The sequence below is a fragment of the Paramormyrops kingsleyae genome, chromosome 12 (assembly GCF_048594095.1).
Source record: "Paramormyrops kingsleyae isolate MSU_618 chromosome 12, PKINGS_0.4, whole genome shotgun sequence".
NCBI lineage: Eukaryota > Metazoa > Chordata > Actinopteri > Osteoglossiformes > Mormyridae > Paramormyrops > Paramormyrops kingsleyae.
Window position 1 is genome coordinate 19,074,597 of NC_132808.1, and position 25,098 is coordinate 19,099,694.

The 25,098-nt window shown below is 46.0% G+C and overlaps 1 protein-coding gene and 1 long non-coding RNA gene across 28 annotated transcripts in view; one reads left to right on the top strand and one right to left on the bottom strand.

The window, feature by feature from the left end:
* Positions 1–25,098, top strand: part of LOC111842609 (protein tyrosine phosphatase receptor type D) — a 363,307-nt gene that overhangs the window by 313,829 nt on the left and 24,380 nt on the right. For 7 of the 27 annotated variants that reach the window (XM_072697609.1, XM_072697611.1, XM_072697610.1 and 4 more), the window contains 13 exons: positions 658–851; positions 1,450–1,476; positions 2,412–2,529; positions 3,236–3,823; positions 4,178–4,278; positions 4,932–5,188; positions 6,746–6,839; positions 9,699–9,908; positions 10,948–11,108; positions 14,897–14,911; positions 18,766–18,878; positions 20,601–20,642; positions 21,118–21,215. In XM_072697609.1, the coding sequence (XP_072553710.1) occupies positions 658–851; positions 1,450–1,476; positions 2,412–2,529; positions 3,236–3,823; positions 4,178–4,278; positions 4,932–5,188; positions 6,746–6,839; positions 9,699–9,908; positions 10,948–11,108; positions 14,897–14,911; positions 18,766–18,878; positions 20,601–20,642; positions 21,118–21,215 (2,018 nt within the window). The remainder of the gene's footprint in view (positions 1–657; positions 852–1,449; positions 1,477–2,411; positions 2,530–3,235; positions 3,824–4,177; positions 4,279–4,931; positions 5,189–6,745; positions 6,840–9,698; positions 9,909–10,947; positions 11,109–14,896; positions 14,912–18,765; positions 18,879–20,600; positions 20,643–21,117; positions 21,216–25,098) is intronic. The other 20 variants (XM_023809403.2, XM_072697620.1, XM_023809400.2 and 17 more) reach the window with 12 other exon arrangements.
* LOC140577665 (uncharacterized) lies at positions 23,292–24,998 on the bottom strand. The gene is made up of 3 exons (XR_011981807.1): positions 24,908–24,998; positions 24,702–24,796; positions 23,292–23,523 (listed from the first exon to the last, which is right to left on the bottom strand). It is a non-coding gene; the product is annotated as an uncharacterized lncRNA (long non-coding RNA).

A 25,098-nucleotide genomic window follows, 5' to 3' on the forward strand; every position in this document is an offset into this window, starting at 1 on the left:
TTAAAGCTTTTTCCCCCCCGTATCTGATTCCTAACAAGTAAAAATGTGATGTTTTAAAGATTTTTTTTTCTTTTTTTTTTTTTTGGCGTTGAGACGCTATTGGCCTTTTTCCTCTCATCGCTCCCAACTGTCATTGTTGAATATCAATTTTTTAAAACAAAAAAATGTGAATCACGGAATATTTCTTTTATTTTTATGAACTCAGGCAAGGCCCTGTCAGACAGTGGGACATACACGGAAAGCTAGCTGTTTTTGGGCCACGGCTAACATTTTTTTCTTTTCAATTTTTTTTTATTTTATTTTTTCAAACAGTTCATGGCCAAATTCTTTCTGGATGCTTCAGCCACTGAAGCATCTATTTTGGCTCTTTCTTGTTTTTAATTTTTTTTGTTTTTTAACAGTTACATTTTATATTCCATATTTTGAATCCACAACTTCCATTTTTTAATGTCTTTCAGAACGTTAGGTCAGATGCTTATCGGGGTTTTTTTTTCTCCTTGCCATCATTGAAATATTGATGTCGTTCAATACTTGTGATACTGCCCTTTGAATCCTTTTTTCCGTTTTTCTTTTCCAAACTCGACTCTCCGGAGTTGGCCTGGAGGAGGTGGTCACTGTGATCTTGACCTTTTGTTTTATCCCATGGTGTTCTTCCAGTTCCCAGTGGTCCCCCTCGCAAAGTCGAGGTGGAGGCCGTCAACTCCTCGTCCATTAAAGTGGTCTGGCGTTCGCCGGTGCCCAACAGGCAACACGGCCAGATCCGAGGCTACCAAGTCCATTACGTCAAGATGTTAAACGCAGAACCCATTGGACAGCCGCTCATCAAGGACATCCTGATCGACGACGCTCAGGTAATCTTTTGTGAAAGGTGCTATATAAAAATGAATTGAATTGAATTGAATTGAATTGTAATCAGCTGCCTCCCTCTGCTCTTTGATCGTCTTGATTTCCCTTATCTACCATCATTCAAAGAATGCCAGGAACCCATTAATTGTTGTACTAGCTAAGATACAAATATTTTTAATTTCCTTGATTTTTAGCACTTCCTGCTTCTCTACTCAGTTGTTGACACAGCCTGATAAATGTGGAAACCTAAGAATAAATTGAGTTATAATGACTCATGAGTATTAAAACCTGTTGAAATAACTAGTAAGATATAGATTCTGACCTAGCCACATTGCAAAATGAGACTTACAATTTTAAATTACTCTTTTAAAAAGAATCTGCTGTTGAGATATGTCCTAAAGTTTGCAAATACTCCATCCCACTTTGTCCAATATATCAATCTTGTAGGTTTGGTCGCACTCGGCTAAACCCGCATGTAGAGCTGTTTTGTGTGTCTGTACGTCACAGCCAAACGGCCCCCCGCCCTTTATTTTCAAACTGTGTAGTTTGACTTTCCTTAGACCTGTTTTCTCTCCTTTCTGTCCACGTCTTCATCGTAATCAGTGGGAGTATGATGATCCAGTTGAACATGTGAGTAAATAAACCTCGTACTTCCGGACGACTGTAATAGCTGTTCGACTGCACTGTATAACTATGCATGGTGAATCTTCTCAAGTATAAGTTAAAATGTTTTGCTTCCTTTATAGTGGCTTATATTTTATTTTACCCATGTATCCCTCGATCTGTCTTCTACCCCCATGTCCTGGTCAGGGCTGCTGGGGGAGGGGCTTCTGCTTCATTCATACTTCCGCTTGCTTGTTTTGGACTTTTCAGTCATCAATTCTGATACTTTGGTTAATTAACGGTTGACTAACATATTAGCTTCCTTTTCAATAATACATTAAAGAAAAGACATCCCAGTAGTTTAAAAGCATTTTTATTGCTATTAAATGCGTGGATTCGGCACGTTACTGTAGCGATTACACATCCAAGGCTACGGCACTATAATTATTTAAAAACATTTCAGTGTGACACCGTGACATAAAATGTAAGTCGGTGTTGGGTTGGATGTTGTAGCCTTTGGATTGGAATGAATGGCCTCACTGTTAAGCCAGTTGACATTACGCTCGAGTCGCTTGTTTGAAGTGAGGTCATGTGGCCAGCCACTGTCCCCTCTGATCTCATTGGCTGATGCAATGAGCCCTATAAGCGGTTTTTAAAAATAATTCTGCCAATTACTCACTTTTGAGGGATTTTTCTCTAACTCCTCTGTGATCTAACACCATTCCTGTCTTTTAAGTATGCAAAAGCCTGCAGCGGGAAATAGTACCAGTCTTATGAAAGCACCCAATATATTCTCAGATGCTCATTTTTTTTGACATGGGATTGCTTTTCTACATCTGTTATTGAAAGATTTCATTTTCCCTCCAGTTCACGTGGCGAGACGGGGGTCTGGGTGGGAAAGTTCTCCATTCTTCTCTCGACATGGTTCAGTGAAGAACCTCTGTTTGCGGTTCTGTCTGCAGGAGATGGTCCTTACGGACCTACAGGCTGAAACAACATACTCTGTTGCCGTGGCGGCGTACACCACGAAAGGAGACGGCGCACGCAGCAAGCCGAAGTTGGTGTCCACGACCGGCGCTGGTAAACTCATTACCCGTTATTCACTGTCGTACTGAGCTGTGGCATATGTTTCCGATCACCAGAAATGCAGCGCGGCGATTTGTAAACGCGTGAAATTGCATGTACTGCAACACAAAGCAGACCTTTGCCCCAGAGCCATTAGATGTGAAAACTCCTAATTGCTTGCCTGCTTAGGAGAGCCATTATAATTCTGCCTGCCTACCAGCTTGACTGGACTGCGTGCCTGGATTGAATACCTCATGAAGGAGGTATTTGTGTGTAAATCAGGTGGAATGGTATTATTTTCCTTTTGTCTTTAAACACCTAAATTGTATATGATAATTTATATGACTATCCATATTTTATAATACATATAAATATTATATCTGGTGCCTCATTCCAAGTCAGGTCACGCGAGAGGAGCTATAAGATAACGGGTCTCCAGGAAGGCCATTTGTTGTGTTTAGAGTGACCACCTAATCCATGTCAGGGAGGACTCTATGAGCTACTTCAGGTTTTACAAACTACTTTCAAACTGAAAGGCTCCTGTGCTCGGCTAAATAGTTCAGATCTTCTCGTGCTTTGACTAGTTTGTTTTCTTGATGCTTGTTTCCTTAAGAGGCTCCGCTAAAATGGAATCAAGCATAAGTCACGTATGCGCTGAGGCTCTGCGTTAATGGCTATTTGTGGAGTTTCCCCTGGAATGTTGCGACCTCTTCCCTTCCAGTTCCAGAGAAGCCGAAGCTCATGGTGAGCCCAACCAACATGGGCACGGCCCTCCTCCAGTGGCACCCACCGACGCTGACGCATGGCCCCCTGCAGGGCTACCGGCTGCGCTTCGGCCGCAAGGACGTCGAGCCGCTCACGGTCATCGAGTTCCCCGAGAGGGAGAACCACTACACTACCAGGGAGATCCACAAAGGCGCGTCTTACACCTTCCGCCTGTCTGCCCGCAACAAAGTTGGCTTCGGCGAAGAGACGGTGAAGGAGATCTCCACACCGGAGGACCTGCCCAACGGGTACCCTCGGGGCATCAGGACTGAAAGCACCACAGCCACCACCATCCAGGTTAGCTGGGTGCCACTGGAGCTCAGCGAGCGAAATGGCAACATCATCAAGTACGCCCTGCAGTACAAAGACATCAACAGCCCCAGGAGCCCCACAGAGCTCTTCATCACCGCCCCAGAGTCCACCATCACCTTGGATGGCCTGAAGGCCGATACCACATACGATATCAAAATGTGCGCGTTCACCAGCAAGGGCCCCGGTCCCTATAGCCCCAGTGTCCAGTTCAGGACACAGCCTCTGGATCTAGGTAGGAGCTCCTCCCTCCAAGCGATCTCAGCGAATCACCTAGGTTTGGAGGTGGGGCTTTCATCTTTGTGTGTATGTAGCTGCAGTCACAGTTAATAAGGTACAGTATTTATGTAGCCATCGCCCCAATCTGGCCACAGGGTGTAAACGCGAGGTGAGTAAAGAGGGTCGCTGCCTGGAAACAGGTAAGGTAAACGGTGGGACGCAGCCTCTTAAAGTGACAGTACCTTAAGCTTCTGATGGCCAGGTACGTAAGCTTCCCTCGTGCTTTCCAGAAGGCAGGGGCTGCACGGACGCGGCGTTTTCGCGGGGGTTTCTGTGATGTATCTAAATCATCTGCGTTGCCTTTTTTTAGCAGTGTTTGCAAAAAATTTTCACGTGAAAGCTGCCATGAAGACGTCGGTACTGCTAACATGGGAGATTCCGGAAAGCTACAATCCCGCCCAGCCCTTCACCGTAAGCGTGTTTCCATGGCCAAGTAGGCGTCTAATTCTGTATGATTCTGTATGATTATTCGATCCATCCATCATCCGACAACTAAATATAACTACAGTAACGTACAGGATCATGGAGAAATATTATTACATCTGATGTTCAATGTTTTAGCTACATTGTCTCATTATTGCATGACATGTAGACCAAATATTATTAGTGTGTTAAATATCGTCTGGTCGCCTACACATTTTAATTCAACGGTTAGGAGAGGAATTCGGCAGTGACAGAATCTGTATGCCGTGTATAATCCGTGTTGAGCACATGCAAATTATATTTAAAAGTATGGAGATCTCAACATGCGTTCCATTAATTGGGTGTGACATGACAAAATTATCTATATTAGATGGCGATATGCTCTAGGGGAAAAACACCTTATATTTTGTAATTTAATGCTTTCAGATTTTATTTGTAACGTAAGAGATGCGGTGTATATGCTGATACAGTTTTCTGCGAAGCATTTGGAGCGAATGTATAACAATGATTCGATGCAACTTTTATTGTTGTATGATGATCCAGGAAGACACTTGTAGATAAAAAAATAAATGTGTAAGCGTAGCCATGCGTGCTAAGCGGGTAAAGCTAATGTTGATGAAGCCGTCTTGACGTGTCCGCAGATCCTGTATGACAACGGGCAGAGCGTGGAGGTGGACGGCAAGCTGACCCAGAAGCTCATCACCAACCTGCAGCCCGAGACACAGTACTCCTTCCTGCTGACGAACCGCGGGAACAGTGCCGGCGGGCTGCAGCACCGCGTGTCCACCATGACGGCGCCGGACGTGCTGCGCACCAAGCCCTACCTGGTCAGCAAGACCAACTCGGACGGCATGGTGACGGTGGAGCTACCATCGGTGCAGACCACCGAGAAAGTCAGGTGAGGGGGGTGGGGCGGGGCCCACGGACATCATACAGACGCGCAAGAGGATACAAGTCAGTTCTCAAACGATTTTCTGTAATTTTCATAATGACGTTGGGTTTCCGAAGGAGAGGATACAGACTCCATACACTGAGCAGAGGCAAGAATCAAACCCCGGCATTGAATGCATGTACTGTAGCAACAGTGCTACCTACTGTCTATTACTTTGATCAGAAGGTCATTGGCTCAAATCCCATCACTGGCAGAGTGATTTCGCCCTTGGGCCCTTGTCTGATTCTGCTGAATTGTACATCAATTTCCTGTATGTATCTACAGTGGAATAATCAGCATGACTATGTGTTACCTGTGAAAAGTTGACATTTTTTCACAGGTAACACATACTGATGCTGATTAGATACATACAGGAAATTGATGTACATACTACTGTGCGCAATTTCTACATTTTCTGATAATCTCTCCACCTGCTTGCATTCTTGAGTTTGCTTTGCAAGACTTTCCAACCGACCCCGGTTTCCCACTGAAGAAATCCACCATACACACAGCGTAATGGGTCGTTACAGTCGCCCACGGCCGGCAAACGTTGACCGAAGATGGTCTTTGAGTGCGAGCCACTGCTTCAAAACAGATTCTGGTTTGATCCCCGCAGCCGCCCCGGAGTGGCATGTTCGCGGCCCCCGCCAGGGGCCGGTCTAATTAGCTTCACATTACCTTGCAGTATTGACTCCGAGACCCAACCACCTGCACAGCACTCAGCCAGGGGTCCGAAGGCAGCTGGGGTCATTATCTTAATGTGGCTCAACACTCAGAAATGCCTTCCGTTTCATCTCACTTAGAGATGCCTAATTATCCTGGGTGGCCGTGGCGAGGTGTGACAGGCCTCTCAAGTCTGCTGATCACGCTTTAGTCATATCCAAACCCGAAGGGGAAGAAACCATTGTAATGAAATAAAAATCGGCAAGAATTTCCTTGCTCACTAAGTAGTCATATTTGTTATTTAGCTGTTTTACAATGCCTGCGGTCTCCGGGCAAAAATCGGAGATGAAAAGCACTGGTAATAGCAAAATATTTTTTTTGCCAGTTAATCTAGGACAGGGATGTCAAAGTCCAGCCCTGTAGGGCCGCAGCCCTGTGTAGCTTAGTTCTTTCCCTGTTCCACCACAAATGATTTAGCTTATGAGCTGTGTGGTAATTAGCACAAGGAGCTGAATCAGGTGTGTTAAATGAAGGTAAACCAAAACCTGTGCATGGATCTGGCCCTCCAGGACTGGAGTTTGACACCTCTGATCTAGGACAATGTTTCTCTGAACCCAGTCCTCAGGGCCCCCCCAGACTGTCCACGTTTTTGGTCCCTCCCAGCTCCCAACACACCTGCGGCAGACATTCTCTGCCCTTGACTGGCTGAGAGCTGGGAGGGAGCAAAAACATGAACTGTTTCGGGGGATCTTCCCGCGGACCGGGCTGAGAAAATCTGGTCTAGAAGGTTTAGAAACACGGTTCTGTGCCTGGCACAGCACTGAGCTGGTGTTTCTGCATGTGCCCCCATCTGGTCCGTAGGGGATACTACATCGTGATGGTACCCCTGAAGAAGCAGCGCACTGGGAAGTTCCTCAAGCCCTGGGACAGCCCCGACGACATGAATCTGGATGAGGTACCCAGGCCGCCGGCTCTTTGTGTCCGCACCATGCATGGGGGGGCAGAGGGTGAATTCAGAGCTAAAGGAAGTAACCCCCGGATCAGCCTTGTGGAATGAGCGTGTTAATGGCCGGGGGAGCTGCACCTTCAGTTATACAGTCTCCCACACAACACTTAAAATTCCTGCACCACGAGGTACTTCATAGAGTTGAGGATCTCCCAGGAGATGCATCAGCTCCTGAGATGTTCTCCAGCGGCACCACACCTTTTCACCGGGTGCACTAGCATCCAGCTGTCTGTCCCTACCCAGCACATTTCACGCAGAGTCTATGGTCACTGCCGCGGCAGACTTAGAGGCCAGTTAATCCACCGTCGACGCGGGGAGGAGAATTTTAATAAAGGACAACCCATGAAGCGTTAATCTGTGTAATGGTTTTGTTAGGGACGTCGCTTGAATTATTAATATCTGTCTCTGAAAGGTGTTCTTTGTTCAGCCTGACTTGTAATGCCCTCATGTTCCTGTAATAACAACACACACCAGTAGCACGGGTGATATTCGCAGGGATGTTAGCAAGATCCTGCAAGTCGAATGGTAGATATATCCGCTTTGTTGAGAAGATCCTTTGGACAAAACAGTGCCGTATTATTGTGTAATTACTAGTCTTTAGACTGTATCATCTACCACCCTGAGATGAATACCAAGGCTGCCTTCGGACTGCCATGAACCATTTCACACCATTCTTCCCAGTGGAAGCCGTGCTGTATTTTGCCAGTTGTCGCAGAGAAGTCAAGCATGTCTTGGCTGGCCACTGCAGTATTACTTCCTGCAGCCTGTTAAGGAGTCTGCAGACTGCCTCTGGCTAGCAGAAAGAGTATTAATTCCCAGCAGTCAGTAGTACTCTTGTGTGACCTGCCTTGCGTAAAAAAAGCGATTATCCAGCAAGATATATATGGATGAAGTGCACTACCAGGCTAGGTTCCAGGCAGACTAGAGGTCAGGTTCACTGTGGACCCGGAGACACTCTGAGTCGGACGTTAAATTATTTATGACATATGTGCATTCTTACTAACATCCACACTTGTTTTCTTTCACACAAGCCGTGAATACCTCTGCCAGGGTTCCGTGCAGTTCTACACAGCTGAGAGCTGTGACCTTTCCTAACCCTGGAAAGTCCAGGTCCAGAAAGTGCAAATCCAGACCAAGATTTTGTTTCAACCAACCAGTATATAGAGTATGAGTATATAGAGTCACAGTCACAGATTACTCAACTGGTTGGTTGAAACAAAACCTTGGTCTGGAGTTGTACTTTCTGGACCTGGACTTTCCACCTCTGGCTGTCCTTCCCCTTCTGCGATGACAATGCTAGTATGTGTGTAGAGGAATCCATCTAGCTTTATAATGACCCACTTGCATCTGGCAGGTATTCGTGAAACTCAGCCATTCGATATCTTAGGCTGTTTCAGTTTTCTGAGAGTAGTAAGGCTCCGTGATGATGTTTTAGGGCGGTGAACGGCCAGTTAAGGTTAAAGTAGAAGCTCATCTTGACCTGGATCCATTTTTTGCTTAGTTTGCTGTATAAATACAACCAGGAACTAAGTTTATCTCATCTCACTTTCAAGAAAATGGGAGAAACGAACCACAAATATCCCTCAGTGTGTATGTGCAGTAGCGGGGAAGATGTTTTATGTGTTTCACCATGATTATGGCAATATCAGCCGACCGCAGAGGAAAGTTCAGACCTTTTTTGCCCTTTTAAGTGCAATGGAGGGTCAGACGGCAGCAGCAGGGCGAAATTGATTAAAATTACAGTCGCGGCAGTGTCACACTTGCCAAGTATACTCAGGGGTAAAAAAAAAAAGCACAAAGATGAGATAGCTGACATTCCTGATAACTGGAGAGTGTAACACATGGTGGGACTGGAGGGGGGGGGGGGTGGTGGTTCTGTGCAGGAGGGCAGAGCCGTTCGGTGTTTCTCAAGCTGTAAGCATTCTCCATAATAGCACAGCTTTTCTGCATCGCTAACCCCAGCTCATATAATTTATGACAGTACCGATGCGTACATTTACACATATGGGCAGTGGAATCAAATTTTGTCTTTGATCTGTTGGCGCTTGAGTAATTGCTCTACACCTTGCCATTATTGGCACCGGTTAATGTATCTGGGCTAAATCATGTGTGTTCACAGCTTCTGACTTCCAGTAAAGTAAGTGAATCTACATATGGGTGCATCAATCTTAGATGTCCTAGCTAGTTGTGTTGGGAATTGTGTTGTTGATGTCATACTAATGTGTTGTAATGTTTTCTAGACGGGTATGATTGTGTCTCTGTGGTTAGCACTGCTGCTTCACAGCTCCAGGGTGGGGGTTTCAGGTCCCACCCCCGGCTCTCTGTGGGGGTATGCATGCTTGCATTTCCTTTGGACACTTCAGCTTCCTCTCACATTCCAAAGGCATAAAATTAGACAGATTGGTGTCTCTAAATCCACATGTCCGGGGGAGCTGTGCGACCGACGTCCCATCCAAGGCGCCTTATGCCTCCTGCAATAGGCTCTGGACTTTTTGTGATCCTGCAGATTGCAGATCCAGCACAGTGGCTAGAAGATGAATGGATGGATGGATGGATGGATGGATGTTTTTAAAAGAACAAAGGATTCAATGCTTTGAAAAATACTTTGCCACTATTAATTTACTGCCTCAAATAAGTTCCCTTCTTTGTTGCTGGAGAGTGCATGGATCCTGATCATTTACTGAGGATGCCAAAGTGACGCACAGCTCTTATACGGCAGGGCGTCCGAGTTAAGAGCAGGTGTGGCATGTGTGAACCCCCTCCCCCGTCGTGCCTCACTGACCGCCGCGATGCTGTGCCTTCACTCAGCTGCTCAAAGAGATTAACAGAACGAGCCGAAGCCTTCGCTTCAGGAGGGAGCTGGAGCCCAAAGCTTACATCGCCGCCTACTTCAAAGAGCTTCCCTCCGAGTTCACCCTGGGAGATGCCAAGATGTACGGCGACTTTGAAAACAAGCCGCTCCAGAGTGGACAGGAATACATTTTCTTCGTCCTGGCCGTCCTCGAGATGTCTGACCATGTGAGTGACATTGTCTTCCGGTCCCATCGAGGCAGCGGGTTCTTTGATCGGGTCAGGTGGGGTATACAGATGCAGACACAGCCATGTTGGAGGAAGAGGTCAGCCCACACTGTGCTGACAGCATGACTGTTTAACTCTGTGGCTCTGAAAGCAGAATGGTGGTGTGCATTAATCAGGCATGATTTCACTATATCAGGTTGGGGGGGGGGGGTCAGGGGTGGGTGCTCTTCACTTCCAGAGTCAGGAGTTCACATCCAAACCTTCACTTTGTGTGGTAGGGGGCATGCAAGTTCTCTGTTTGCATGTTTGTCTCGATTTGTGTGTTTGTATGTGTTGGTGGGGGGGGGGGGGGGGGGGGGTGTTTATGTTTAGATTATATAGTGGCAGAGGTAGAAAGTTCAGGTTCAGAAAGAAATCCAGACCAGGGTTTTTTTTTCCTGTTAGGGGGACCATTTTTTCATTCTCCACAAAGGAAAATTCAATTTTATAAAAAGAAAAATCTGTGGTTTTTCTAAGGCAGGGGAGGGTAAACTTATCCAGAAAGGGCCGCTGTGTGTGCGGGTTTTCGCTGCAGCTCCCTAATTAGATTACTAATTAGAGGACCGATTGGCTGAAGAGTCCTCACACCTGGGTTTGAACAGCTGACCTACAGGTTATCCCAAAAATCTGCATACGCACCGGCCCTTTGTGGCTAAGACTGGCCACCCCTGTTTTAAAGTCATCCATAGGTCACGCATCCATCTTTAACATTTTTTATCGCTTTGATATTTGTTTATTTTGTTCCTTCATTCATTCACTCATTCTTACTATTTATGTTCAATTCACTTACCTCAATCATAGCTTTAATTGGAAACATTCCGATATTATATCTACGTTGTGTGCTAATGTTTTCATACCTTGGGTTATTTTCTGCACCTGTCCTCTCTGTCTATGTGCTTCAGGTCCCAGGGAATGTTATTTCATGCCACCATATGCAGTTTACTGTGACAGTAAAGCCCCCCTTTATGTGACATGACCTGACCTATCTCCCCCTCCCCAGACTATGTATGCCACCAGCCCCTATTCGGACCCCGTGGTGTCCGCCGACAATGACCCGCAGCCCATCATCGACGAAGAGGAGGGACTCATCTGGGTGGTGGGCCCGGTGCTGGCCGTCGTCTTCATCATCTGCATCGTCATCGCCATCCTTCTGTACAAGAGGTAGGAGAGGAAATGGGGAAGAGCACCTATGAGCACAGGGAGCCTAGTGTTAACCTTCCATCACCCCCCCTGCCCCGGGGGCTGTGAACTGGAAGCAGCGGGTAATGGAACATCACCCCCTTATGTGAGGAGGAGTAACTGCATGTTGTCTCTGCTCTGAAAAGGAAAACAGACGACGTAAAAGTGAGGCAGTTATTACAGGCTTTTTTGGGTAGTTATCCTTCTGCTAGAAGTTATCCTTCTGGTATTTCGGGCATCTAAATGATCAATCAACTGTCATCTTTGTTAAAATGCCAATTTAGTCGAGAGAAAATAATCATTCCAATAGCAGCCTTTATGAGAGGAACAGCTGTAGGCTAACAATAGATGTCCTGAAGATTTAATTGCCAGCAAATTTGCAGTATGCCAATTAAGTCAGTCTCACCAGTATATTCACATGTGAGTGAGGGATATTTAACCAGGGGTATAACTAGGAGGTATTTCACCTGTCAGAATTAATTTGAGAATTATATGATGGTACCTCATGGACTAGCGGCAATTTTGTGCTGGTTGCGATGGATGCAAAAATACTCGAGTAATAGAAATAGCTAATAAAATATCAAAGGGGTACCTGTAAACCACTTATTAATCTTATAGAAAGGTGTACAGTCATGGGACAACCTTCAAAAATCATTCCAGGACTTCTGGACAAAAGTTGTTTGGTAATTGAGGATTTTTGCATAGCTTTGCACCTCACACAAAGGTCTGAAATCATTTTAATGCACTTTTTCATTGCACAAGAACCCTAACTGCTACAACAAGCACCATCTGACTGTTTTTGCACAGTATCTATATTTTTTCGAAACTCTAAAAGAAAGCAGTTTTTTTTGGACAACAGGCAAATGCATTATGGCTTGAAGTCGTACAGCGAGTTATAGTATTGCCAAAACGTTTATTTAATGGTCTAGAACAGGGATGTCAAAAAACTCCAGTCCTGGGGGCCGAAGTTCTACACATTTTTGGGTTTGCCCTCATTTAACACACTTGATTCAACTCCTTGCACCTCCTTATGGTAATTATCACACAGCTTTTCAGCTGAATCATTTGTGATGGAACAGGGAAAGAACTAAGCTACACAGGGCTCCGGCCCCCCAGGACTGGAGTTTGACACCCCTGGTGTAGAATATGGATGGTTGGCAGAATGCATTGGATTTAGGTATTTCTGGCATGTTTAAACATCAGCTCTTTGTTTATAAATAACATATTCAGATCCCCAGGATAGGTTGATTGGTGAGTCTCAATTGGCCCTGTAGTTGTGTGTGCCCTGCGGTGTGTTGGCGACTGCCCAGGGATGGTTCCCGCCTGTGCCAATTGTTCCCGGGATGGGCTCTGGTCCCCCCTGCCACCCCAGTTGGGATTGAGTGGTTTCAGAAAATGGATGGATGGATTTAAAAATGCTTAGACAAAAGTCTTGCCATCGGTCTCTGGGGTCTGCAGTGACATGGCAGTAAGGACTGGCGAGGTGGACGAGGCAAAATAAAATATGAAGAAATTAATTTCTCATTTTCACCATAGATGTCCATTTCCCTTGTGCACTTTAATGCCTCATCAACTATAATACCCATTCTATTAAAATTATGGACTGGGCAATGCTGAATGGAGAATTACAAGATACTGCAGCTAGAGAAACACAATTAATTTTCTGAAATGGGAAAAGAGAAGGAAATGTAATTATATATCGGTGGAAGCAAGCCATTGCAATCTCCCCGGCGAAGTGACACACCCAGCGGCTCCTCCAATCGAGAGCACGCCGAAACAAAACGTGTCATTCCTGGGTAAACAACCTTCCCCCAGGTACTAAATAGAGAGCTTGGTTCTGCATTTTCAGGAAGATCTAACAGCTCTGGGACTGGTAAGGATACCTGCAGTGCACACAGAATCCCATGGCAGTGGTCTGAGAGGCATCAGGTGGCTTGTGTCCAGTTATAAATTCAGGCCTAGAGTGGCTGCAAAGAGGTTAATCTGTGTTTAACTTGTGTAAGATCTCATTTGATTGTTGCTGGAAGGAGTTTGGACCTTTGATGTTTCTCGCATCATGGATTGCACTGATAGGCTGTGAGCAAGGCCACGCCCACCTGATACCACAAAGCCACTCCCAAGTCCTGTCATTGCCCACCCAGTGGTTACTCTCAGTACTGCATTTATTCTTGGGCTCTTCCTGCTGCTTTTTGCTTCTCATTTATTCTGATCTTTCCCAAAAAATGCCTTGTCCGCTCTCTTAAGGTACGGTCAGGCTAGCGCAAAAAAAACGGAAAACAAAAATCCAGTGTCTTCGCAGAGTAAAGAGAAAGTGGGAGTGACTGAATAATACGGGTTTATCGTGGTAGTTTGGGTAAAACGTGATATTTTCTTTCAGCTAATAGTGTTGCTTTTGAAAATACCGTATGGCAAGAAACATGAGGATCATGATACCTAGCAATGTGTTATAAACAGGGTTTGATATAGCTGGTATGCAGGTACACATTAACTGCACGTGCTGATAATTTCTTGTCGTAGTAGCGCAAATGCATTCTTCTCCCACAGTTTTTTATTATTAAAAAACGTCCCTGTCTTAACAAGGCAAATGCACATAAAATAAATATCCTCCTCCATTGTATATCTGTGAAACTTTGGGGTCAGCTCCACCCATGCCGCACCGGATTGGTTTAGCATGAGAAATTCCCAGGTCAAAGTTCATTTAAAGTACCGGAAGCGAATTTTCTCCTTGTCGCGTCAAAGTGTCTAGAATGGAACTGAACAGGAGCCGAATATTTTTTTCACGCGAGTGCGACCACACCTTTAACCATGACCTTTTCCACGCCTGGGCTTTCCCGAGATTGGTGCGTCCTGGAATCTCTGCCATTTCTGGCCTTTTCCGTGGCTGCATGCTAAAGATATTTTGCGGTTAGTGCATTTTCGTGGTGCCGGATCACCGCGTGGCGGGAGCAGCTGGTAATAACAAAGCACATTTTTGAATTTCAATAGATCAGAGGATCAAAGGTCATCAGTAATTACATCCTCGACTACAGCAAATCACTGAACAGAACGAATTACTGCACTTATGTTAAATATAGCACTAAGCACTCATAACCATCTAAAGTGCCGTTTCAAACAGAGTGATCATTTTGTGTTTGTATATATCTTCTTATTTTTAAGGGTGCTTATTTTTGAAGGAGAATAATTGGATTATTAATTTAAATATACTGTATACAATATATAGAAAATATGCAGTATCTATAGCATTTTATGTCTGGACTCCAGTTAATCAAAAAACATATTCTGTGGACTTAAGTGTGTCTAATCTGATTTTCTAAGACTTAGTTAGAAGTTCTAATTACAGAGCAGGAGGAGTTTGAAACAAATAAAGTGTTACGTTCTCCATTTGACAATAAACGGCAGCTCAATATGTAAATTAATAAAAAAAAAAAAAAACAGATACATAGTTGAGCCTTTAGAGAGAAATAGATCCTTGCGGTGTGCAGCTGTGGAGAAACAACGGTCTTCTGAAGCCGCCCCAGATACTGTGAGATATAAAACTGGACATGGCGTAGCTAGCAGAGGGAACAAGGCAACGTCTCACGCAATCCAGAAGCCGTTCTTTTGCAACGGAGAGGCTATTGCCTGTCACCGAACCGTCTGCCGCGTTTCCCGTATCTGGTGTGATTAAAGTACACGACTCTGCTTTCCGGCCCACGGAAATCTCAGGCTATGAGGTGGTCATCGCCACCGTCTAACTCTCTCCTTTGTTTCCCATTCGCTCGCATTTGGAGCAGCAAACCGGACAGGTAAGGGCATGGAGAGATGCTCTCCCACTCTCTCACCATCCAGGACCCTTCTGTGTGTTCCTGTAGGTCCATCACCCTCCAGTTCAGTTGCCCATTACGTTACATTTTCCCAAACCCCCGACCATCACCAATGTAAATGCTAATGGTGTTCAAGTGGGAAATGGGTTTCAGGCTCATGGAGGGGAATCCGTGTCTCCTGAAATCTGTTAAAACAGGATCAGCCATCAGCCAGAGCCATTGTGATAGGATGAGAGCGTAATTGCATTAGCCTTTACGCTGATTGGCTGCTCATCCAGGTGGGGGCTACACAGTGGTGATGGTTCAAGTGGCTCTCCATTGGTTCAGTAAAGCGCTTTGGGTGTCTAGAAGAAGCACTGTATAAATGTGACATTCATTCTTTCATTCTTACACGGAGGACCCCCCCCCCGTTTGGAATGAGAAGAGTCTGTTGTTGGTCTTTTCCTGCTGCAAAAAAGACGTGTGTGCGCTTCCGGGCACTGCCATGTTCTGATTGGCTGTGTTGTCATACCGTTGATTAAAAAAACAAGGTGTTTATCGGTCTATCGGGCATAGAGGTCTAAGGCGTTGGGGGGGGGGGGGGGGGGTGTTAATATGATAGGGTAGATGTTGTAATGAGCGTGTTATTAGGGCAACTTTTAAAAAGGCAGGTGAGCTGTGTGCTCGAGAAAGCGGTTTTGCATATTCATTTGTTGAAGGGAAGGGCTACTCGTCTGAATCGTTCTTTTGTTGTGCAGCTGACAGACTTGCCTGTTGCAAAAATGCATTATTCAGTATATTTCAATACCGTTTTTTACAAAGTGTAATTACTGGGTCCTGTCCTACGATGCAAAGTATTCATACTAGAGGAAGAGTTAATGTGTGTCCCGTATCTTGTTTCGGCTGGTTTTGTTAAACTGGGCAAAATATTTAGATTTGGATATTTTGCGGCTGAGTCTTTGCATGTCACTCCGTTCCCCATTAATACGTGCTGTCAGGCTGTCAGTACAGTGAATACAGAACATTGGCTCTGTATATTTGAATTAAGTTCTCAAATCATAGTGAAAAAGCGCCAGTGTGACACTCCTATGCCCTGCAATGGGTTGGCGCCCCATCCTAGGTTGTTCCCTGCCTTGCGCCCGTAGCCTCCAGGATAGACACTGGACCCCCCGTGACCCTGAATATGACAAGCGGTTACAGAAGATGGATGGATGGATCGATGGTACTCATACACCTCAATGAGATAAAACAACCTCTGAATGTAGACCTCTTCATGTTTTGCTCAGTGAACGAGAATAACATCTCATTTTTTTCATACTTTAAAGTACACACCGTAATAAATGTGATGGTCATGGGTTAGACAGCACGGATGTTGATTGTTCATTTATGACTAACGAGGTAAACCGAGTGACATCACTGCGGTCCCAACCCGTAATATTTGGGGACCCAAGTTTGCCAAACCTTTCTGTTCGATGTATCTTAATTTCAGTTGCCTTAAGTCCCCCTTCTGCGGCGCTCCTGGCCTACTCCTCATGTTAGCATACGTGTACAAGCACAGTCTGCAGCCTCCCTGAGATGGTGGGACCCACCCCTGGTCACCAGGGTCTCTGATTGTCAGGATTGTTGGGTTCTCCTCAGGAATCCAGGAGTCACCACGCAGCGTAGGGGCTATTTCCCGTGCGGAGTCACCAAGCAGCGTAGGGGCTATTTCCCGTGCGGAGTCACCAAGCAGCGTAGGGGCTATTTCCCGTGCGGAGTCACCAAGCAGCGTAGGGGCTATTTCCCGTGCGGAGTCACCAAGCAGCGTAGGGGCTATTTCCCGTGCGGAGTCAACAAGCAGCGTAGGGGCTATTTCCCGTGCGGAGTCACCAAGCAGCGTAGGGGCTATTTCCCGTGCGGAGTCAACAAGCAGCGTAGGGGCTATTTCCCGTGCGGAGTCACCAAGCAGCGTAGGGGCTATTTCCCGTGCGGAGTCAACAAGCAGCGTAGGGGCTATTTCCCGTGCAGAGTCACCAAGCAGCGTAGGGGCTATTTCCCATGCGGAGTCACCAAGCAGCGTAGGGGCTATATCCCGTGCGGAGTCACCAAGCAGCGTAGGGGCTATTTCCCGTGCGGAGTCAACAAGCAGCGTAGGGGCTATTTCCCGTGCGGAGTCACCAAGCAGCGTAGGGGCTATTTCCCATGCGGAGTCACCAGGGCGCGTAGGGGCTATTTCCCGTGCGGAGTCACCAGGCCGCGTAGGGGCTATTTCCCGTGCGGAGTCACCAGGCCGCATAGGGGCTATTTCCCGTGCGGAGTCACCACGCCGCGTAGGGGCTATTTCCCATGCGGAGTCACCACGCAGCGTAGGGGCTATTTCCCGTGCGGAGTCACCAAGCAGCATAGGGGCTATTTCCCGTGCGGAGTCACCAAGCAGCGTAGGGGCTATTTCCCGCGCGGAGTTACCAAGAAGAGTAGGGGCTATTTCCCTTGCGGAGTCACCAAGCAGCGTAGGGGCTATTTCCCGTGTGGAGTCACCAAGCAGCGTAGGGGCTATTTCTCGCGCGGAGTCACCAAGCAGCGTAGGGGCTATTTCCCGTGTGGAGTCACCAGGCCGCGTAGAGGCTATTTCCCGTGTGGAGTCACCAGGCCGCGTAGGGGCTATTTCCCGTGTGGAGTCACCAGACCGCGTAGGGGCTATTTCCCTTGCGGAGTCACCAGGCCGCGTAGGGGCTATTTCCCGTGCGGAGTCACCAGGCCACATAGGGGCTATTTCCCGTGTGGAGTCACCAGGCCGCGTAGGGGCTATTTCCCATGCAGAGTCACCAGGCCGCATAGGGGCTATTTCCGTCCGCCGCTCCCGATTGCTGTTCCATGCCATTCCAATTTTAAGCTTGTTTTGCCACATTAATAGCTCCTCGCCCTGTTTCCATCTGTGTCTTATTTCAGTCACTTGCTTCCTGCCTGCATGTTTCTCGTCTGAATTAACCATATTACAAGACAGAACAAGGGGGCGCTGTAGAGCGCAGGCTAGCAGTGTTACCAATTATTTGATTTGTCACCCCAGTCAGAAATAAATTAATGTTTGATAACTTAATTAACCTCTGGTCAAAAGCACGATTTTGCAGGTTGAATATTGCAGTAGGATTCAGAGAGATGTTTTGACATATTTGACATATTTTAACTAAAATACATTATAAATCTCATACAGCGCAGTCGTAAAGTTTGTAAGGAAGCATTTGTATAGCTAGTCTGGTAATAATTATAATAATTTTTCATTAGCTAATATCCATCCACATGCCCACTGCCACTGTGGTTCACTTGTCATAATGTTTTTATTGGAGGGATCGGCGGGCTGTTCAGAAATATCATATGATGTCATATAGGGTAGTGTTTCCCAGCCCGTTCCTCAGGGACCCACAGCCGGTCCACGTTTTTGCTCCCTCACAACTCCCTGCCAGACAGTCCACATTTTTGCTCAAGGACTGGTTTGAGAAACACTGATATGGGATCCTAAGATCAAATTGCTTTCATACTGTATATATTTATTTATATTTTAAGCACGTAGTGAAGTGATCCCTACATCTCTTGCTTTGTATTCCAGTATCCATTGCATTTCCAGTTACTTTATTTAGCCGATGCTTTTGTCTATGATGACATACAACTGAGCAAATAGCACATTGCAAACATTCATGCTGTGAAGGAGTCGACTAGGCATAAGCGCAGCTAGGCTGAGGTTCCAATGAACACCCAGGTACTAGTATAAGCAGTATTGTAGCAGGAGCTACACAAGAACCTCCAAACAGAACCTGACAAAGCTACTATTTTGGGCTTATTATGTGATGCTGACGGTGTACCTGCTCTGCCGGTCCTTTCAGGAAACGAGCGGAGTCCGACGGCCGGAAGGGAAGCCTTCCCAGCAGCAAGGAGCTTCCGTCGCACCATCCCACGGACCCCGTGGAATTGCGCCGACTTAACTTCCAGACACCTGGTATGATCCCCCTTTCCAACCACACGCACATACCCCCTCCCCCATGAAATGCGACGGAGAGCACTCACAAGTGACAGTCCTGGGTCTAGCTGCTGCCACCCTAAGGGTCTTTGGATGGCACTGCTGCAGAGACGCATTAAATGCGAGCCCAAACAGATGTGAGCGCCTTCCGCCGCCGCTGTCTAATATCCTCATTTGTTTTGTGCTTTTAATCACATGCCAGACATTTAATTACTTCACCGTTAACTAACATGTAGCTTTCCGGCATCACCTTGAGCTCCGAACTCCCGCAGCCTGACCGACGGCCCCGCCGTGCCGTGTGCATGGCATGACTGGATCTCCCATCCCCGCCGTGCAGTGTGCATGGCATGACCGGATCTCCCATCCCCGCCGTGCAGTGTGTATGGCATGACCGGATCTCCCATCCCCGCCGTGCCGTGTGCATGGCATGACCGGATCTCCCATCCCCGCCGTGCCGTGTGCATGGCATGACCGGATCTCCCATCCCCACCGTGCCCATGGCATAACCGACAGCAGCATGTAGACACATCTGAATGCAAGCCTGACATTTAGTGGGAAATCGCAGCTGAATAACATGCAGCATCTGCGACAGGCAATTGGGCGGTGGGGATCCAAAGAGGGGAACGACCAACCGCCCTGCCGGTATCTTCGGTTAAGTGGTGCGTGTTACGGAGAAGCCAGAGGAGGCGATTCGGGGGGAGTTCTCCAGATGAGTGACCACGCCCCTTACAGACAAATCCATAAACGCAGCTGTCCACATGTGTGCTGCTTTGCTTTTGCGCAACTTACCCAGAATGCACCTCACCATCTCTCAGAGCACCCCGTCGAGACGAAGAGACCACACGTATCACCACCACTGTGTTTTGTTTTTTCTCCTGTGTGCATTGTAGCGCGCACCTTTCAGGGCGCGCCTCAGCTGTTATATTAGGCATTCTCCTTCTTCTCCGTGACCTCGGGACATCGACCTCTGTAGTGCCTCCTTTCCGCTCGCACTTTCTCCCCTCAAGGCCGCCGGTTTTTGCACAGCCATGTGGCAGACGCCACCTTCATTGTCTGTCTTTGGAAATGGATCTTGAGAAGCCTGGCAGTAGGGTCACTCCACCTGCTCTTTGGTGGGGGGGAGCTGTCTCTCTATTAATTAATGCCCGTTATAGTTGTCATTAAGATAAAAGGAGCGCAATCTAACACACTACCCTCACAAGTGGCAAAAGCTTCACACAGCTATGGTTATGAGGGACGGGGGAATCCGGAACCCACACCCCAGTGACCTTGCTGGCTTGCCCTCAGCCAAGTTTACTGACAGCCTATCAAATGCTCCGTTCTCAACTGCAGGCCAATCCCGCGACCTCTTATTCTCGCATGTGAAGCCTATCCGAGCTGGCCTTACTCCGCTCGCATTCTGCTTTGCTATCTTGCTTTAAAGCAGCAATTGCAACTCTGGTTATTGCAGCTGGCTCTGCATCAGCGCGTGCCGGTGCATGCGGCGTTATGACGATCTTCTGGCAGCCCCCCGCTCTTGGCGTGCCCGCGTGCAAAACGCTGCTCGAATAAATCACCATTGCCTTCACGTGTAGCTCACGTGTAGCCCGCACACCTAATTGTGCTTTAACCTCTTTCGGGTGACGGCCTATTTCACTTTAAGAAATGTTCGCCGCAATGCTGCGTCTACGAAGTTTTATATATGCCGCCATTCCTTTACAGGTTCAGGTGTCCCCGGTTACCCCGGTAACCTCCGTTTGTCAAGTTAGTTGGTCTTGTTTATGCATACGTCAGTCTCTTTTTTGGGTGTCCTTTCCTTTATCTACTTTCCGATTAGTATTATAGCCCCACCTCACTCCATCTGATCTGCAGGGTTTCCATGGCATCCATTGCAAGGGGCGGGGTCTGAAATGGCATACTGTAACACTGCATTATTAGACATAGACGTCACCATGGAGCCTATCAAATCTCCTTTCCCCTCCCTTTCCCTCATCTTGCTAACTTTGTTGTTGCTTGTTGTAAATAACATTTTCTTTCACAGTAGGAATGCCCTCTTTGGGAAGTATGCTTGGTGACTTCCTCTGTACTGTAGGTGTTCGTATCCCATGTAGCATGCTACTGCTTTGAGTAATCAATCAACCTAACAAAAATCCATCATCTCATTACTACTGAATATGCACATGTGCTTCTAATGAATTATTTTTATGTCTTAAAATCCTTTTTCGATTCCCATTCCAAGGTATGGCTAGTCACCCACCAATTCCCATTATGGAATTAGCTGATCATCTAGAACGGTTGAAAGCCAATGACAACCTGAAGTTCTCTCAAGAATACGAGGTATGTATATTTCTTACTTTAGACCTGTGTTTCCCAGCCAAATCCTCAGGAACACCCAGACTCCACTATTTTGCTCCCTCCCAACTCCCAACACACCTGTGCCAGATATTTGCTGTTGTTGATTGGCTGGGAGCTGGGAGGGAGCAAAAATGTGGACCGTCTGGGGCTGAGAAACACTGCTTTAAGCCTTTAGTTTTCTTTGATGTTTTGATTTGGATATCATTCGGCAATTGCCAGATTTTGCTCCACATTCTTAAACAAGAAATTTAGCATTAAAAGATTTTTCTTGACATTCGTTGCTTCAAGTAAAGCACCGATCAAGTCTTGTAATGGTGTTATCGTGGCTCAATCCAATTCATCAGTTTGATCCTCTTCAGCGGAAATAGCCTTGAGCCTTCTGTTAATTTAGGATTAAAAGTGGACTGTATTTGGCCAAGTTAAAATTTAGTATACATCCCTTATCTAGTTTTTTTTTTTTCTTTTTTGTCTGATAAAATGGCAGTTTCGGTGCCTGATCGAATGGCACATTCACACATCTCTAAACGACATCTTAGTTCGCCCTTTACTATCAGAGTTCTGAAAAGGTCACGGTGTCTGCAGTGTGTTGTAATCTCATTATCCCTCACAGGCAGAGCACTGCAGACAATCCAGTGAGCGCTTTTCGTCGGAAGCGTGTCCCAGTGCGCCGCGGTAGTAATCCCATTTGACGACGCCATCAGATTCGGGAGTAGAGCTTCCGGATGCTTTAGAGTGGCAGGGATCAAAGTCAGGCACAAGCTAGCACTCTTCAGCATAATTGAGGTAACTCAGTGTAAATAACTACGAGAGTAAAATGACTAGCATCAACGGTAGCCCCTTTCAGTTTAGCTGAGGATTTAAAAATGTAATATAGTCATTCTTCCAAAAGGTTATTTCTAAATGCAAACTATATTGTGACTGTTTTAGAAGCTGTCTAGCAAAGCTATTGAAGAACAATGGCTTTATGCTTGTGTCAGGAGGACAGTAGGTTAACAGTGGAGTGTACTGTATTACACTGCAATCCAAAGAGCTACGATCGTGAATTTATAATGGCAAAACATTTACATTTACAATCGGACGCTTTTATCGAAAGCAATGTACAATCGAGCAGGGTCATCCAGTCAATCAGGGGTTAAGGGCCATGCTCAAGGGCCCACCACAAACCCACCTTAGGCTTTCAAGTCATTTTTATAAAATCCAGCCATTTATCACTCTAACCTTGGCCACCTTCACTATCCAAGCAAACCCACACAACGTGTTGCGTATCATAACGGTGGAAGATGATGTTTCGTGTGTCCTCTGAAGCCTAAAATCACAACAATTAAGTTACGAAAATAATTAAAATAGTAAACAGAATATTAATGCTACATTTAACTGGCACTAAAATAAATATCATTAAAGTAAATGTAATAAATTATATCATTATTCCACATATCAGTATTACAAATTATATTACAATAAATTGAATACATTTTTAAATATCTTTTTGTGGCTTTGTTCCCCTGCATAGTCTTGTAAGCACTTTGACGAGCTAAACGTTTGACATGCCGATTTGACAAGCAGGCTCTTTGCTTATGGATAGATGGATATTGGAACCTCATTTTCAGCCCTTGATCAAGGGGCCTCGCCTTTTTATCTCGAAAGTCGGCATCTCTGCACAGCCGCAGAGGCAAAGGAAAACTTCCCTAGCAGCGCACATTGCATAACACAAGCTTTTATGTTCTTATCCCGAGCGTGCTGGTGGATTTCTCAGTTCCGCGGTTATGCTGCAGCTACATATGTAGCACAGAGCTAATCTGTTGATGCTCTTAATACTAGAGCATGGGACTTCATTGCAGGTAAAGTGTTTATTTCCTGGTGAATAACAGCATTATATAAAACTCTTGGGTATTTCCGAGGTATGCTGAAATTATTCAGCATACCTAGGAAATTTAATCTTTTGATTTTAATTAATTTCTGAATCAACTCTCTACTATACATCAGAAGACTACAGTTACAGTTGTGGCTGTCTTTTTATTTTTATATTTTTGGACATCTGTTTTATAAAAGCACGTGTTGATTAACAACTCACTCGGCGATGCCCCACGTTCGGTCGCCTCAGGAGACGGGAAACCAGGGCTACCTGTGCCCAGGTGGAGAAGGGGCTACAAGTGGGGAAGCAATAAAAACACATGGCAGCTTCGTCTGGGGCTGTAATTATCCAGGGTGATGTTCACAGCCGCACGCCGGTGCCTCTGCGGTGGCCCAGGGGCCAGGAAGGATCCAGTACTCCAGGTCTGGCCTGTCATTCCTGTAGAGCAATTAGCCAACAGTGCAAGGAATCCTTCGCTGTGACATAACTAGCTATTACTTTTGCCTTTTTTGCTTTGGGTATGATACTGTCAGCTCGGACACACTGACAGCAGAAATAATGTCCTCTGCGGGGAGAGACAGCGCTCCCAGACATCGCGGATATCAATTACAGCGTTTTCATCACTCACTGTTGACTCTGCTCTTTATTTTTTCTTCCAGAGCAAGGCCACAGTTGCCTGCCTCTCAGCATTAGCTCTGCTTTTTATCAGCATTTATTTTATTATTATTATTATTATTAAGAGAGGGATGAACTGCTTACGCTTCTGAGAGCCGGACACACCTGCACGAGCAAGCATCTGCTTCCAATATCCTCTATTCTTTCAATGTTTACCAGAGAAGGAATTATGTCTGGAATTGAGCATTTTTATAATTTTCAGTATAGCCACCCGGCATTTAGCTGCCAGGTGTAAGAGTGGGATTGTGGGATTTCCGACCCCTTCGTCGGGAAAATTGTTTTCTAAGCGAGATTTTCTATTTTATTTCTGTTGGCTGATTGTTCCTTTGCAGATTTAAAGGCAAATTCAGCGTGCTCGTTTGTCGGCGGCGAACGTTTTGAGCCGTAACGGAATGAAATCATTCCCTAATACAGCTCTTTTGTAATAAAGCTAAAAAAAACCAATAACTGCAGATGCCAGAGCTCGACAAATGCCATTGTGATTGGATTTAAAGGCTCAGAAGCACACTGGGAATTTTCTTCCAGCCCTGTAACTCTGAAGCACTTTGGGCCGCAGGTCAGAGCACAGAAAGACCCTTTTCTTTGAGAAATTACAGAATCAAGACCAGCAATATGAACCTGACCTATAAAATGATTGCCCGCAGTCAGCTCTCAAAAGACGCATTTAATATGATTGGGGAATTAGCAGCATGTAAAGAGAAAAAAAAAACGTCTTCACCATCAAAATACTGCAGCACCTGATTCTCATATTAATTCGTTCAAGCCTAATGTCGCTCTTCCTATGGTAAGAGTCTTAATTATTCAATCTAAACAGATTATCTAGGGACACATAAAAGCTGACATTTTGGCATTATTATTTATTAAACGGTAAATGTTAATGCATGAAAATGGCATTCCGCCGGCGCATGCAGCGTGACGGTTACACGGATAGCACCCGTTACCTGCCGGGATTTGGACTTGGCCTTATGGGAGCTTGGCTTTCTGCAGCCATGAGATCCGGATGAGGTCATTCTTGGCTTTCTCAGACCATCACTGCCTGTGTTTCCAGTACACCCAAAACATGGCAGGAGCGAACGAAAAAAAGGAGAAGATACAGATTTGTTTATTATTATTAAAGTCCTGTCCCTTTTACCATCAGAAAACCTACCACGGAACGGTCCTCCGCTGCGGAAAAGATAGATGATTTTTCAGCTTTCAAGGGGAATCGAGGCTACAGAATGTGACAGGCGCATCGCAGGAGCTAAATTTAACAGCAGTGGGCGGTTATGCGAAATGCCATTCATGCTGATGGCGCAGCAAACTCTCCGCCGAACGGTTTGAAACATCAGTGAATGTGAC